At 46.4% G+C, this 15,608-nt stretch overlaps 1 protein-coding gene across 3 annotated transcripts in view; it reads right to left on the bottom strand.

Annotated features, from left to right (window-relative positions):
- The window catches only part of SH3PXD2A (SH3 and PX domains 2A), a 261,200-nt gene extending 245,975 nt beyond the window's left edge, over positions 1-15,225 (bottom strand). For all 3 annotated transcript variants that reach the window (XM_086466554.1, XM_086466556.1, XM_086466555.1), the window contains exon 1: positions 15,154-15,225. In XM_086466554.1, coding sequence (XP_086322680.1) covers positions 15,154-15,225 — 72 coding nt within the window. The remainder of the gene's footprint in view (positions 1-15,153) is intronic.
- Positions 15,226-15,608: the final 383 nt, after the last annotated feature.

Below are 15,608 nucleotides of genomic sequence, written 5' to 3'. Positions count from 1 at the left end.
ACTCATTAAAGCTAACATGGGAACATAATCAGCCACGTTTTCTCTTTGCTTTTGCAAGTGGAGTGCCACTTGCAAGGCTTTGGGGCTAGCTCTGAAACTCCCTGAAGAAAATGAAACCAAGAAAGAATCACAAGTTACTCTCCAAGAACCTTCCTCCATGCTCATACAGCACACAGCTTGGGGACAGGACAGACCCAGGAGCCCATCTCCTCCAAATCACACCTGACTACATCTGCCAAATCACACCATTGAGGTCAAACTTATTCCCAGGTGGCTGCATCTGACCCCTGCCAACATGGGCAAGGCTGTACCCAGCAGTGCAACCTAACCCACTATAGGCTTGAAGTTGCCAGTGCCTGGGCTCACTTGTATTCAGTCTGCAATGACTGTGAGAAGCATTGGGCAGGGAAACCTGTTTGCTATGCACCTTTGAGGGTGGCCTTTTCTACAAAAGGAGGCTAGAGCAGCTCAGCAGAACAAAGGCTAAGAAGGGACACAATCACTCTTTACAAAACAGTGGAGAGAAGTGGGACAGGAGGTCAAACCAAACTGAGAATGAAAAGACCTGTTTATACAAAAGGACAATATTGGTGTGAGAACAAATGGGATGCTGATGAGTAAGAAAAACAAACTCTATACTGAAGTCATTAACCATCAGAAGAAGTCTGAAGCTTCCAATCAAGCCAACCCAACCACCCTGGAGTGACAATCCCATACGTGGGAATGCAATATGCTTGCACACCATTAATGACCTAGGTCTGTCCCAGGTCTACGTTCTACAGTCCCATGACCCACTCACAGTACTTTCAGCCGTAAAAGAAAAACTTTTTTCCATCATCCCAAATTATCCACTAGTCTTGTGGCAGCTCTGAGAAGACACTTCTACCAGGAGAGATATTGCTGCAAGCACAATGCTCTCCCTGTCTGATCTGCCTACCTTGCAAAGAGGTGCCAACACACAGTGTTGGGGGATCCTTGGATGAAAGGCATTAGATAAGTACAAAGCCTGAATATATATTAATAGTAATACCAGACATGATATCTCTACAAAAATAAATTGCCACTTGGCCCAAGGCTGGGAAGCAGAAAACAATCAGCCAAGACCCAGATGTGTGACACTAGCCCATAAACGCATAATGGGAGACAAAGAGCATATGGGGCAGAGGAGGGAGCCGGAAGCGATGACGGGAGGCTCACTGCCTCACAGCATGCACCGTGCTTCCTAACTCCATCTCATCAAAACTCAACAGCTCTCACTAGTATTGGCAATAGGCAGCAAGCCTCAGAAGCCTGAGCTAGGGCCATACAGTTAACGGGCATCTAGGAACGCACCAGAAAACCCAGGCTAGGCCAACATGAAGTTGTCTCTAAGCTCAGCACTCTGTTTTTTAATGAAGCTAAATGCTAACTGCTTAATAGCAAGAGAGGGAAGAGTCTGCTTAGTCTTTAGCAATTGGTAGATTACAGACTTTCTGACCCAACCACATACCTTGACTGCTGTGTTTAACAGCAGTCAGTCTTGTTCCCAGAAATTTGTCAATTATTTTTTTGAACCATTTGTACTTTCAGTCTTAATATCACTTCCCAGCAAGATGTGCACAGCTTAATTACACAGTGGAGAAAAATATTTAATTTTATTCCACCTTGTACCCCAGAATGTCACAATTCCTGCACCATTGCCAAGAGGCTGAACCTGTTCCTCTCCGTCATCTATCCATGCCTGTATCAGAATTCAGGATCTGCACTCAAACAAGCATCTCTCTCTCCTCTTTCCTGTGCTTCTAGACGACTTCAGCTGAATTGGGGTATCATTTCAGACAGGTCTTAGTATGAGAAAGACTGGACTGTTGCCAGTCCCAGAAAGACTGACTGGAGCTAGGGATGGAAGGCTTGTTTGTTTTAAGTACTGAACCACAGCCCAATCACTGAAAGTAACTTCATAAATCTTTACTTTCATATCCTTCACAGAGACAGCTGGAAATAAGTCTAGAAGCAGAACAAGGAACAATAGTTACAAGAATGTTATAAATGGCTTTATTTCACCTGCAGTGAGTGTTGTTCCTGAAAGTTAAGGAAGTTAATTTATAATGTTAGCAATTTGACATCCAGTCTTCTTAGTAGGAACTCAGCTATTGCGTTTTGAAACAAATAGGAACTAGGATGAGCAGGGTATTGCCCCGGGCTATGACTTGGCTACTATTTTATCAGTTAGGAGCAAGGCTGGGCTGCAAATACCCTCACCTTGTTTTGCATGCAGGAACTCATGAATCCAATTGTCTTGGCTAAAGTCACTAGAAGATGAAGCTTTACAAATCAAGGCATCTTTGCTAAACAGGTATAGGAGCCCCATCTAAGACAAATAGGTTGGAAAGTGTTAGCCACAACTGCTAGACCCTACATGTGTTTCCCATAAAGCATCCATAGGCTTTTGATGGACAGACAGAGGAGAACACTGACAAACGTAGAGAAAAAGAGCCTGGGAACTCAGATAAAGCCCCAAAGTGAATGGACATTTGCTGACGACAGGACTGTAAAGTTGGCTTTCATGCTCGGCTCCTGGTAAAACAATGACATAATGCTGTGTTTACTAGCAGGGAAATCTGAGGGCTGGAAATGGGTCTGTAAAAAAACCACTAACACTTTTTTTTGACAAGCCAACAGATTAACATCTATTGTCACTGGGGCAAGGCCAAACTCAGCTGGAAAAGGTCCAGGAGTTTGATGTCACCGAGAAGCTCACAAGGACGTCAACTAAAGAGCGTTCCCATGTCATCTCAGCATTTACTGCTGTGTTACTGCCTAAAGCAAGCTATTAGCCACTGTCACCTTCTGTTTAACCCTTTCTCTCACAACATACAGTAAAGACAACATGCTGGCCTTTTGGCAATAGGGGTTTGACACAGATCTGCTACAGCTCAATGTTAACCAGATGCAGAAGACTGATAAAGAATCAGGCAGGACAGGGTGCTGGCAGATAAAACACATATTCGATCAGGTTTGGACTGTCAGTCCTGTGCTTGTACTATCTAAAGCCTCTACCTTTCTACAAACAGAAACAGTGGTCATCATTTCCTCATTTGACTCCTTAGGATATTTCCAAGTTCCCTGTGATCCAAATCACATGGCCAGTTGCACCCTTATCCTGGTCTGAGTCAAAGCATCATAACCCAGCCAGTGCCTCTCACACACAGCAAGACAACTGCCAAGAAGTTTCAGCTCCTCATAAACAAGATCCCAACACGAGGATACCTGCACTCCTATAAATGCCAGTGCCTGGTAGAGAACTACCTCACTCATCAGATGAGTTAGAGCCCATCACTATATAATAACATGGTGGTCAGACCCCACAAAGCCTTCACCACACAGGGAAAGCTTTGTGTCACCTCTCCTCAGGCATAAAGGCTGCAATAAGTGTATCAGCGCTGTACTCTCAGCCCTTCTACAGACCCTCAAAACCCAGTGGAAGGTCCTAGTGATTGCTCACAAGACGTTCCCAGTCCAGCCCTACTACATTTGGAAGATCAACTAGAACTCCAGAATTAAGACAATGGGAAAGAACCTCATGCTGTGGGCAAGATTAGAACTTGTGAGAAGAAGGGAGGAAAAATGAAAGAATAAGAGTATTCTTAGGGTCTGGCCAGGACTGTGGCATCAGCTCCAATGAGACCTAAATATCCTTTGCAAACCTCTGCTTTCCACCCCATTTCTTTGACTATGCCCTCTTTTTGCTCAAATGCAGAGCAATGCACAAGTTAAAACAGAAGCAAAACACACGCATGCACGCACAAAGCCTTGCATCAAAACCCCAATTTGTACCAAACACCTGCACACTCCCCCAACCCAAGAGGAGAAGGATTGTGTAAAACAGTCATCCCAATGTCCATCGCGAACAACGCCAGGGCACACAGATACACAGCGTTACTCACAGCTGAAAGGACTGCTAGAAAACTCAACACTGCCACAGTCAAGCAATTTGGCCAACACCTTCGGCAGTGAGGCCAAGGGTCTGAGCAGCAATGCCTTGCTCCCATCCCCAGGCTGTATGTCCTCAGATCCTGCTCAATTGGGACAGAGCCTCAGATCTTTCAAAAAAAGGAGACTCCCTCCAGGACGGTGGTGCCTCTCACACACCAGTACTCACTGTCACTCCCCAGTGCCACTAGCAAATTGCCATTGCTATACAAAAAGCCACTGGTCCTTATGCCAAGAGGACGGAGGGAGGTTTAAAGACAGATTGATGGACTCTCCTGTCCAGATCACGACTACTGCAATCTCCAAGGGTTGTTACCCATGACAAATTCACTTTAAAATATTTTTAGTTTAAACCAAACTATTTATACTTATCTTTACAAATCGAGGATATCTGTATTAAAGGATGAAACACAACTACAGCTGCCCAGCTCAGAAACAGGTGGAAAGCTACTTCCCCAAAACAGTCCAGAGTTTTGACATAGACTGTTACAATCACAAAGACAGCAGCAAAAGATTAAACAGAAAATCTCTTCTTGAGCAATAACAGCCGGAAGACTCTCCCGCATGCCTCAAGTGAGAGTATTTTGGAGGCTGGCTACTGCGGCAGATTCCCTTTGAGTAAAACATCTTGTGTTGTCTTTATAAAACACCTTTTGCTGAAGCATTAGAGGAAAATGTATCTGGATTCAGGGAAAGGAAAGAACTTGGTAAGGATGTCCAGGGCTTGTAAAATGCAGAAGATAGAGGATTGCTACCCCTTGGCATGTGGGAAACCAGCATGGGTGTTCCTCTAGAATCAGTCAGTTTTTATTCTTCTCTACTTCAGCCAACAGCTCTAATCTTTCATTATTAACAGAAAACAAGCAGCCCTTTTGTTAATAAAAAGGTGTATTTCCACTAATGCTGGTTCAAGGATTCTGACAGTTTCACCTGACATAGATATATTTATAAAACACACACACACAGAGGTCCCCTCCTGTTCCTGGCTTTCCTCTGTCCCATCCCAGAAGCTAGCTCCAGAGCCTGTTTTAATTCCGCTTAGGAAAATGCTGAACTCCAGTCTTTCTTCCTGTGACATGTTTGGGAGATGGGAGGAGGGAGATGCACTTAATCTGCTCTCCATGGCTTTCTTCCAGGAAAATACTTCACATATCCTTGTTTGTTTGTTTTTAAATTCTAAGTGATTTTAATACCAGTGAAAGTTGCTGGAGTGACAGCCCTGGGAAACTGCAGGCCTCCCCCTTACGCCCTAGCAGGGGCCGTGCCAGCTGTCCTGCTTCTGCTGAAGACTGGGAGCTCAGCTGCCTCTTGTAGCATCTATCCCACGAATAACCATCCCTCAGCTCAGGCTGCTCAAGATGAGGCAGTGTCAGAGAGGGCCAAATTTTCAGGCAAAGGAAATATACTGAGCTTAGAGACAGTGCAGCAAAGCACTCACAGGGCTGGGGAATGGAAAAACATTTAAAACTGATTTTCAGAGTATTTTGCTTAGGGTTACAGCAGTCTACTGTGGGCTTGCACCTGCTGGAGAGGGGAAAAATCAGGAATAACTTTCTACGCACAAAAGATACATGCACATCATTTATAAACAATAATAGAACAGCCTGAGCTAAAGAGTAGGAAAATCTCACGGCATGCTGAGGGAGCAACTAGAAATCTCATATTCAGAGTCAGGAAAATGGTAATTCAGATGCTCTCTGTTGCACAAACCCCCAAGGGTATAAGAATGTCTGGCAAGAAGATTTCACCTCTGTCGGTGAGCTTTCCTGACAGGCAATACAGAGGCACAGGAGAGATCACACAGCAGCAGCTAGTAGTTGACTGCCAAGGGCCTCGCTCCCAGAAAGACCATACTCCACGCTTCACCTCAAATACCTCCACAGACCCTGGAACTCCAAGGCAGAAAGGAATGCCCTAGAGAAACAGGCTCACAGCCAGCAAGCATGGCTGACACCCTACCTTTACACTTTAGAAAAGGTGAGTAAATCCTATTGGCTTTGCAGCAGAGCACATCGAGATCCAGAGAAGTTAAACAAATGATCTAAGGCCACACTACCAGTAAAGAGGACATATGAGCTCTTCTACCACACTACGCAATGCCTTGTGTGTATCACACTGGACATTAGTTCAAACCTTGCTGAATTATGAACTTTATACATTAAAGTTTGCATTTACAGGCATGGAGAACCATGCTTCCAGTATTTCACTGGCAGCTATGGAAGACTTCCATAAAGGAGACAGCATGGCAGTGTGGAGCTCCTGTTTAAACACAGCTATGGTTAGTAGAGGTTTGGAATGTTTCTCCCTATGAACATAGATAGGGATGTTTTCCTTGCAAACAGGTTTGCATCAAGCCTACAAAATCATCCTGATGAGAGCATAGAAGCCTAGTGCATCACTGAGTTTAGCTAGCATGGTTTATAGGAAAAATAAAACACACTCCATTGGTCAGAGAAACAGTGCCAGCAACATATCAAAACATATTTATTGAGAATTCGGTTTCAAACACAGTATGTATGGGACCACACACATATTTATGGACATTTAAAGTCTATGAATATTTTATTTTATCCAATGAGGCAACCATCACAAACTAAAGAAGTTGCACGATAATAATGAATGTTACTACATAGTATTACAGCCTTATTGTGAAGCTATGGTACACCCAGATCTTGTGCTAGAGTAGACAGTGACTATTAAGACCAATTAAGACTACATTGCAGCATACTAGTGCAATACATAAAATTCTGATGAAGACACAGATTTGGGGATGTGTATTCTGCCTACAAAAATAGAATGCTCCCAATCTAAGGACTTGGTTAGTTACCTACACATTGAGCTCTTCTTCAAACAACTGGATTAAGGAGTAGCTTTGCTGAAATCAATAGCTCACTAAAATCAAGAAGAGAATCTTTACAATTGTCACAAAGGTCACCCTAAGCACGAGAGCACCAGTTACCACCATCACATTCAAGCTCTTTCAGGTACTACAACGAACAGAGTATCTCTCTGTTCCACCTTCCCCCCAGGGCAATTTAAAACGTTACTACATTATCCTTCTTCATGCCCGTTCTTTACAATGATGCCTAAGCCCACCGCACAGTAGCTTGAGTTACCACTACGTTGAGACGATTACCTGCTCAGTTTGATATTGTCTCACTGCCCCCACCTGCCTGTATCTGTGTGTCATCGCTTCTCTTAACAGCCCAATGCAGAAACCATCTTTCAGGTATGTCTGCATGTTTTAGTGCAAAAGCACCCTTGCTTTGTAATAAAGGCTCTTATGCACTCCAAAAAAACCCATATATATAAATACATACAACGAGTATACCATATTACTGACATTTAGTGAATGTGAGTTTGAAAGACTGACTAGATTATTATTATATATTCACCTAGAAGATGGTGTGAAGAGTAAGTGAGCAAGCTAAAGTGGGAACGTTCTAACTAGGTTGCACGATGTTCCACTTAAAAATCCTTTCAGGTGAAGAAATGCACCTCGTTTCATTTTGCCTCCCCCTTCCCCCCCCCCGCAAATGCAATCATGTCCCTGCCTAGAAGAGGATAACAAAGAGATCCTGGAGAATATATTTTTATAGTAAAGACAAAGGGAGATGCACTATATTAACACACAGTAATTACAAACTTCTCAGTAAAACTTTCCTCTGTGAGGTGTGAGCCAATGCCCAGGGAAGTTACTGGCAGGTTTTTTTCCGTTGACTAGACTGTATTTGGTTTTGACACTACCTGATTAAGCAGCAGACACCACCAATTTCAAACAGTATGCTACTGTGCAGCTCTCCGCTTTCTTCATGTAATATTTACACAGCACGCTCCAGGCGAGAAGGTGTCAGCTCTAGCTACAAGAAAGCATTCAGCTTCACAATGCCAAACGACACACAGTGCTGTCAGTCCCCTCTAATGATCCTGCGCTTCTCCATGGTGACTGGGGATCAGTTCCCTTTGCGTGAGCAGGCACGGATTAAGAGGATACAGCATGAAAAAGGAAGATCAAAAAAAAAGAAAATCAGCTCACATTAGAAGGTCCAGCTGTTTCCTCCCAAATGACTAAATTAGAGAGCTTGTACGTCACCTCCTGCCTCAGGTAGGGTCGCATTGAATCTCTCTTCCTGTTTAATCCATATAAAATGGGAAACGGGTTTTGAGGAAGACAATGACAGAATACAAGAGTAGTATTTTTTCAGGCTGTGTACTTTTATCAGATAAATTGGAAGACTGCTTTGGGAGCCAAAGAAAAGAATAGAAAATGCTGCCACACACTTCATGGGTGGCCTCGGGCCAACCACTTAACCTCTCTTTGCCTCATCTTCCCAATGAGAGTACCGGCATATACTGTACCCTAGCAGGGATGGGAAGAGGGCAATACCTTCGAGCTGCCCATCTCTCTAAGGGCTGGGTGCGTGGGTGGGGTGACCAGACAGGCTGCTCTGGGATGCAGGAAGTCTGGGCTCCATTTCCTATTCCATCCCTTGCTTCCTTAGGATGTCTGTTCATATCTCTCTCCCGTCATCCCTTCTGGGAAAAGGGCACGATTTGGTCTCTCCATTGCTCTCCCTTTTAGCTCAAAGCAGTAAGACTGGTGTACTTTTGACCACAACCCATCAAGCCGTGTTGCACAAGTGGGCCCCAGCACCCACTCACCCATCCCACTCAGGGCTCTGATGAAGCCAGAGGTCACCTGCAGCTTGCAGCAGCTCAAAGCATTTGTGCTGTCCCTTAGGACAACATCTCCCTGGTAACCAAGTCCCAGTGAAAGTCAACAGTGGCATATTCATCACTTTTAAAATGGAACTTGGAGGCTTTTGGAGCTGTTGCCCCCAGATCATGGGCTTGCTAAAAGCTTTTCTCTGAGCTTTCTTTTGGCTGCCCTCCCAGCATACTACTGCAGGCTCAACCACAGAAGATCCAGTACACGCAGCCTGCCGGGATGTAAAGCCTCCTGCGTTATTTCATTCTGCCCTGACCACAACAAATCAGGACAACTACCTTTTCTCTCTTAACGGTTTTTAATCTATTCCTAAGGCTGGGGACAGCAGTTTACTTTGCAAACTGTTGAATCTAGATACTACTGTCTCTTGGCTGAATTCTACCAACCCGCAACTGCTGGAAGAAAGGACTGTGAATGCTCCTTAATCTGCTGGGCTACCCTACTGCCTGCTGAAGAAGCCTCGAGTTATAGAGGTAATAACTGCCAGACAGTGCATGACAAAAAGCAGGTAGATGCCTAAAGCACCTGAGCTACTTTGCAAACCTACTCTGAACAAGCTCAAAGGACTGTGCCTCTCTTGGGCACTTCCTAAGATAAGGTAACATGGAAGAGAGCTCCAAGAGAGAGACTCACATGCAAGTATGGCACTGGAAGGCTAAAAAGATGCTGAGAAAGGGAAGAAAGTGAACCTCTCAAGGCAGTGCATAGGAAAAACCTGTATGTTATGTTGGCCTCATAAAACAATGGCGCCCGAAAAGCAAAAAACACAACAGGACATGGAAAGTAAAACCTCTGCTGTTAGGAAAGAATTTCACTTCAACAAGCAACATTTCCATCAAGAACTGGTTGCAGTGATAAGGAAGAGATAAGTCCTCTGAGAACTGGTGGGGGCAGGCAGCTTTGGACTAGCAAGGTTTGTTCTCTCCCTACTGCTATCCCTGCTCCTCTGGCCATTTGGGAGCAGGGGCAAAGAGTTGAACCAGAGAACTATCTATCTACAGCTTCCAGATATTGCAGAAATATTGACTTCTTTTCTTCATGACATTTTTCATCAGACATTAAAAAGCCACAAAAATTTTGTACTCTGCAAAATCGTAAGATTTGCATCTAAAAGAGGCAGAGTGGTGGAAATTATCCTTAAAGACCTATGTCTACCCCAGCAGGGTGTCGGTCTACACACAGAAAAAGCCACTGCAAGGGAGAGGGAACGTTTTACCCCAATCCACTTTCTCCTGAGCTCTCCCCTGCTCTGCACACAGGGGATCACAGCTACCTTTGACATAACCCTTGCCAATGCATGGAAGTTCAGTTCTGAGGAACGATGAAGTCATGGAGCAGGCTGCAAATTTTCTGGCTCTTTCCCAGCACCCCAGGCAAAGATAACAGTAATAATAATAATAATAATTCAGACCAGTGAGTCAAGCTGGATCATGGGCCCTGGAAGGAAAGCCACACAGGCTGTCTTGATGGGGGGATGAGGAGAGCAGAAAATGATCATAAGTCCTAAACAGGTACTCCATCTACTCATCTAACACTGCCTTCTGATTCACATCAGGTCCCTCACTGCGCTCTACCACAGGCCATGTGAGCTCTAGGTATGTCATACCCCATTCACTCTGGAAGAGATCTGGCTCACGGTCCTCAGCTCTGCCAATTAAAAGGGTCAAAAAAAGCCAGGCTGAGCCTTTCTTACCCATGAGCTGCTAGTACTCCCAGTGCAAGTGGTACATGGAGCTCCTTAACGCAGACCTGCAGGCAGGGCCATACTGGGCAACCCATTTGGTGACCCAAGCAGGGGGAATCCAGTTCCTTCACAAATGGTAGCAATGAGGGACCAACACAGGAACAAATAACCTTGCCACTAAACCCATGACATGTCCAGACCCTCCGTGTCAGTGCTGGCCTTCGTATAATCAGCAGCTTGCAACAAAGAGATAGAAAGCCATGAAGATGCCTGATTGCATCCGAGTCACTCTCGAGCCTAAGCAGTAAGCAGGAGCAGCTAAGACACAAGGAACAGAGCTTGACCCTAGCAGTACAAGTTTTTTTCTTCAAAGCATGCTGACATTTTACAACAGGTCACTTGTGACAAGCACACTCATGTTCTCCTGGGAGCAGTGCTGAAACCCAACACAGCAGGACTCAATCCCTTACAATTCAGCAACGCCAGTGCCCCGAGGAGGTTAGCAACCATATCCATGCAGCAGAGAGATTCCTACAAGAGTGACCTCAGAGATGGCATTAGGAAACAATTACCCTGGGGAGGAACTGGGACAGTATGCAGACATCTCAGATGACTAAAATCAGCAATGCACCTCACTCTAACTGGAAAGAGACAGGGCAGACTCTTGTACAGCAAGCGCATTTTGCCTTCCCTCCATGCTGTACAAAGCTGAAAAACACACAAAGCCCAACTGCAATACGAGTAGAGTAGTGCTGAAAGAGGAAATCTATACTGATGTACCCATCCCTGCCCTTGGGATAACACAGGCACTTAGAGACCTCAGAAATGACCTCAAGCATATAAACATCTAGTGAGATAACGCACATCAGTAACCTCTCAGTCCTCTGCAGAAAAGCAAGTGATCAGGGAGGGGGGTGGGGGGATACCATTCATTCGGTTTCTACTGAACGTTTGCCATCACCCAGGTCCTGTGAAGCTGTGAACAGGTGAAGGTGCTAACCCCCTCTCACCTCCCTGAGGGCAGGATCAAGCATATCTGGTAGGCAGAGGCTCCCTGCAGGGCTTCTAAAGGAGTCAGACATTTGGGTAAAGGGCAAGCTATCTGCCTGAAGATAACCTGGAAACAGAGAGAGGGGAAGATGTCTTGTTTAAGCTCCTCGATGGATAGTTAAAGGAGGCAAACATCAACAGCAGGGCTTTTTAAATAGAGAATGCATTTCTGGTTTGGGATAATTTTGTGTCTAATTCAGGCAATCACAATTTCAGACTAAAAAACAGAGAAGCTACCCCACAAACGGATCAAACTTCAACTGAGAAGTCACTTGCAGACTGTTTAAAAATCAGTAGGGGCCAGAAAAGGGATTTGGGTTTTGTTACCAGCTTTTTCTTTTTGGAATGATTAACTGACACCTTCAACCATTAACTGCAATGTCCTAATCCACCCAGCTTCACCACAGCATTGCTCAGCCAACGGTACGACCCCTGTTGCATCAAGGGTCTTTCCAACAAACCCAGACTTGACCTTCCTGACATTGTTCTTGTTTAAAGAAAAGAGAAGGGGGGAAGCAAGGAGATTTAACATTTTTTAAGTATTATCAAGCACAAATCAATTTTTAAAAGACCATCAGTATGGAGAAAGAATAGCAAATTAATTTGGAAAAGCAAAAGCTGTAAGAGCAGCAGTAGCTTCTATTAGGGATATACCATATAAGAGGCATGTGGGTTATTGATCCAGCCTTCTGTTTATCCTTTCGCAGGCTGCCATCCAGGGCCCCTGGCCAACCGGGTAGCGTTGTGCTACCCAGCTGCTGACAGCAATGCAGAGGGAGGCACTGCAGATTCCTTCCCTAGTAGTGATTTCCAAGGGGAGGGAGAGAGCTGGCTGTGTTCCTATCAAACAGCACTGGATCCAAGATTATAATCTCTTTCCATGTGCAGAGCCCTACAAATCTTCCAGTGAGGCATTAATCTCTTCAGAATTTTCACACACGAGGGATCATAGCAGAGGATACGCAAAGCCGCCTTCTTTCTTTTACTTTCTTGAGCCAAGGCCACAAAAGCTATGCTCGTATCATGAAAGACATCTGCTCCAGAGAATGATTCCTGGCATCTAGGCCAAGCAGTGATGTGGCTTATGTGCTACTCACATTTAGCCCTCTCCACATGCCCCCAATGCCCAAGACTTGCCTTCATCTCTCCAGGCTGCACCGTGGTCCTGAAAGATCACAACTGAAAGGAAAGGGAGTCACGTTAAAATGCCTGTAATACCTATGTCACCTTCCACCAGAGACACACATCATTAATCTGATGCCAAGGTACATGCTGTGTGGCCTTAAGGCATGGCATGAAGGTGTTTATGGATGTTGGCGGTAGAAAGGCTTTTTGATATTACAGAGCCACATAAGGCAGAGAGCACCAAGCTTTGCACTCTCCAAACCATCCACAGGCAACAGAGAGAACTAAATCCCAAGTCATCATGTTTATATTAATTTCAGAAGAAAACAGTGGTTTCATGTTAAAAAGGAGCACAGAACCAAACTAACAGTGATCCATGGATCAGACTCAGTGAATTAAATTCTTTGACAGTGTGGGTTCACCCCGAGTGAGTTGCTCCAGCCAAAGCCAGATGAAAGGCTGCAGCACATGCATCTGCAGCAAACTGCAACCTAGGAAATGAAGAAGAGTCCAAGACTTTTGGACCTGTGAGCTAATTCGCTCATCTAAGACAGAAATTCACAAGGACATGGATGACTTATCTTAACTGAATTATTCCAATGCTTGTTTGTGAACCAAGACCCTATTGTGCAGAATACTGTACAGCCAGAGACTCAGAGTAAGTGGGACAAAAGGCAGACACAACACTAGTCACAGAACAAACCAATTATTTTGTGATTTTTTGGCCAAGAACTGGACACACAGGGATGTGGAACTGTTCTGCAGAACACAATATTAGAATAGGTGTACAGAGAGAAGGGTGAAGGGAAAGAAATAGATTTGCCACTAGAAGTATTAAAGAGAGCTTCTTGGAATAGTTTAGGTTACTGTTATTAAAATGCAATGACAGTGATCCTCAAGGAACCACAGATGTGTTTCTGCAGGAAAGCACAGGAAATATTTTCTTTCAAAACTGTAAATACAGGATTTAAATCCTTGGGTTTTGACTATTTTCCAACAAATCAGAAATTAACAACATCAATTTCTCTTGGACATCAGGAAGGTATTACCAGTTCTTTTGTCTATCTTTGCACTTGGCAGATGTACTTCTCTGATGCTGAATCTCCGCCACCATTCAGGTGAGATAACAGCCTGCAGCGGTGTCAGACACAATTCACAGCAGCAGCTTGCAAAAGCTAAAGCAGCCTTTCCCGCCTGGAAGCAATGAATGAGGAACAGACTGAACATACAGGTCCAGCTGGCAACCTGAGAAGACACGAGACCTAAAACTTCCACTCCTATGAACTGGGCACAAGATGCTTAATTCCATGGTAGATGAGAGCTTCAGCTGTACATCTACAAATAATCTCTCAGCAACACAGTGCCCTCTAGCCTTAAGCTGAGTTATGGTTTAAGACTTAGAGGAAAAAGCTCAGTGACATGAAATACTAATACAAAGCTTTATATCCGATCTTTGGCTTTATCTTTCAGGCAACCCATTCAAATGCTGACCAGCTCTGAAGAAATCTGGCAGACATGCAATACCAGGAAACACAGTATAGTCAGAGCGATTTCACACCAGATACAACATACCTTCAAGCTTTTCATTACCAAAGCTGGATGATTTACCTTTTCTATACACAAAATCCAACCTTCTGTGTATTAAAATACGGGTCCTATTTTGAGGAAAGAGTTAAAGGATTTGGTGTGACTAAAACCCAGAAACAGCCAGAGAGGGAAGAAAAGATGCCTCCCCTACTTATGTGGATGGGCAAAAGCTACTCCACTGTCCGCTGCAAACTCCTACAGGCAAAAAGATACTTCCACATGACACGCTGCAACACTGGAATCTGGGAAGGGTGTTAAAAATCCTCCTCTGATGCTGCACTATTGGCAGTAAGGTGTGAAAGGAGGAAGGGGAAAAAGAGATGAAAGAGATCCCCAAACACTGAATCTGCCTTGATAACCACGCAACCAGCTGCTCCCTCAAAAAAGGTCTTAATGTAACTTATGGGAGAAAACTTATGGAATGAAGATGCATTCAGCACCTCCGGCTCACTGACCCTACAAGCAGCAGAGGCTTGCTCCGTTCCCCACCGGGCACTCTGTAGTGCTGTGGCCAGGATGGAGGCAAACCGGGGAGACGAGAGACCTGTCCTGTCCTGTGCTGGATCCTGCTGAGCAAGAAGGGAATATCCACCTTCAGAAGGAAAAGTAACTTCAAAACTATAACATTATTAAAAAAAAAAAAAACAAACCCAACCAACCAAACGGGATGAAAAAAGGCAACGAAAAAGAGCTGCGTTTCCATAGCAAACCACCTTTCCCTGCGGGTCCCCGCTGCCCCCGGAGCCCCGCGGACGCCTCACCTGCGTCCCCGCCGGGGCAAAGGGGGCGGCCGGGGCTGCCCGCGGGCGGGTGCCTTGGCCCAGGTTGGGCGAGGGGCCTCTCCCCGCCCGGCGGGGCACGCTCCGCGCCCCGGGCACCGCTCCGCGCCCGGCCCCGTCCCGTCCCGTCCCGTCCCGCCGCCCGCACACGTGCGCCGCCCCTCGCAGGCAGGCACAGCCCGCCCGGCGGCGGAGCGGGGGCTCGGCCGGGCCCCACGGCCACTCACGTAGTGCTTCGAGGGGTTTCTCCGCTTCTCCACGTCCACCACGTTGGCGTCCAGCACGCTGTAGGACAGCATCTTCGCGCACCCCGCGGCGGACTCCGCCGCTCACTCCCGGCGCTGGCAGCACCCTCCGCCGCGCTGCCCGCCGCGGCGATGCCGGCCGGCGCGGCGGGCGGGAGGGAGGATGCCCCGGTGCCGGCTCCGCCCCGTGCCGCGGCAGCGGCTCCCCCCTCACGGCGGCGGCAGCCCGGCTCCTCGCCCTGCCCGCTGCCTCAGGCTGCGCGGCCAGTGCGGCGGCAGCGGCGGCGGGAGGGGCAGGGCCCGGCCGCCGGCCCCGCCCCCGGGCGGCCCCGGGGGGCGCCGGCGGGACGGGACGGGACGGGACGGGAGGGGAGCGGGAGCCACCGCCCCCGTGTGGCGGGGGGCGCGGCCTGCCCTGAGATGGCGGCCGCCCGCGG

Source organism: Leptosomus discolor, chromosome 6 (assembly GCF_034619465.1).
Source record: "Leptosomus discolor isolate bLepDis1 chromosome 6, bLepDis1.hap2, whole genome shotgun sequence".
NCBI lineage: Eukaryota > Metazoa > Chordata > Aves > Leptosomiformes > Leptosomidae > Leptosomus > Leptosomus discolor.
Note: the sequence above shows the minus strand (reverse complement) of the source record. Positions and strands in the feature narration are given on the sequence as shown.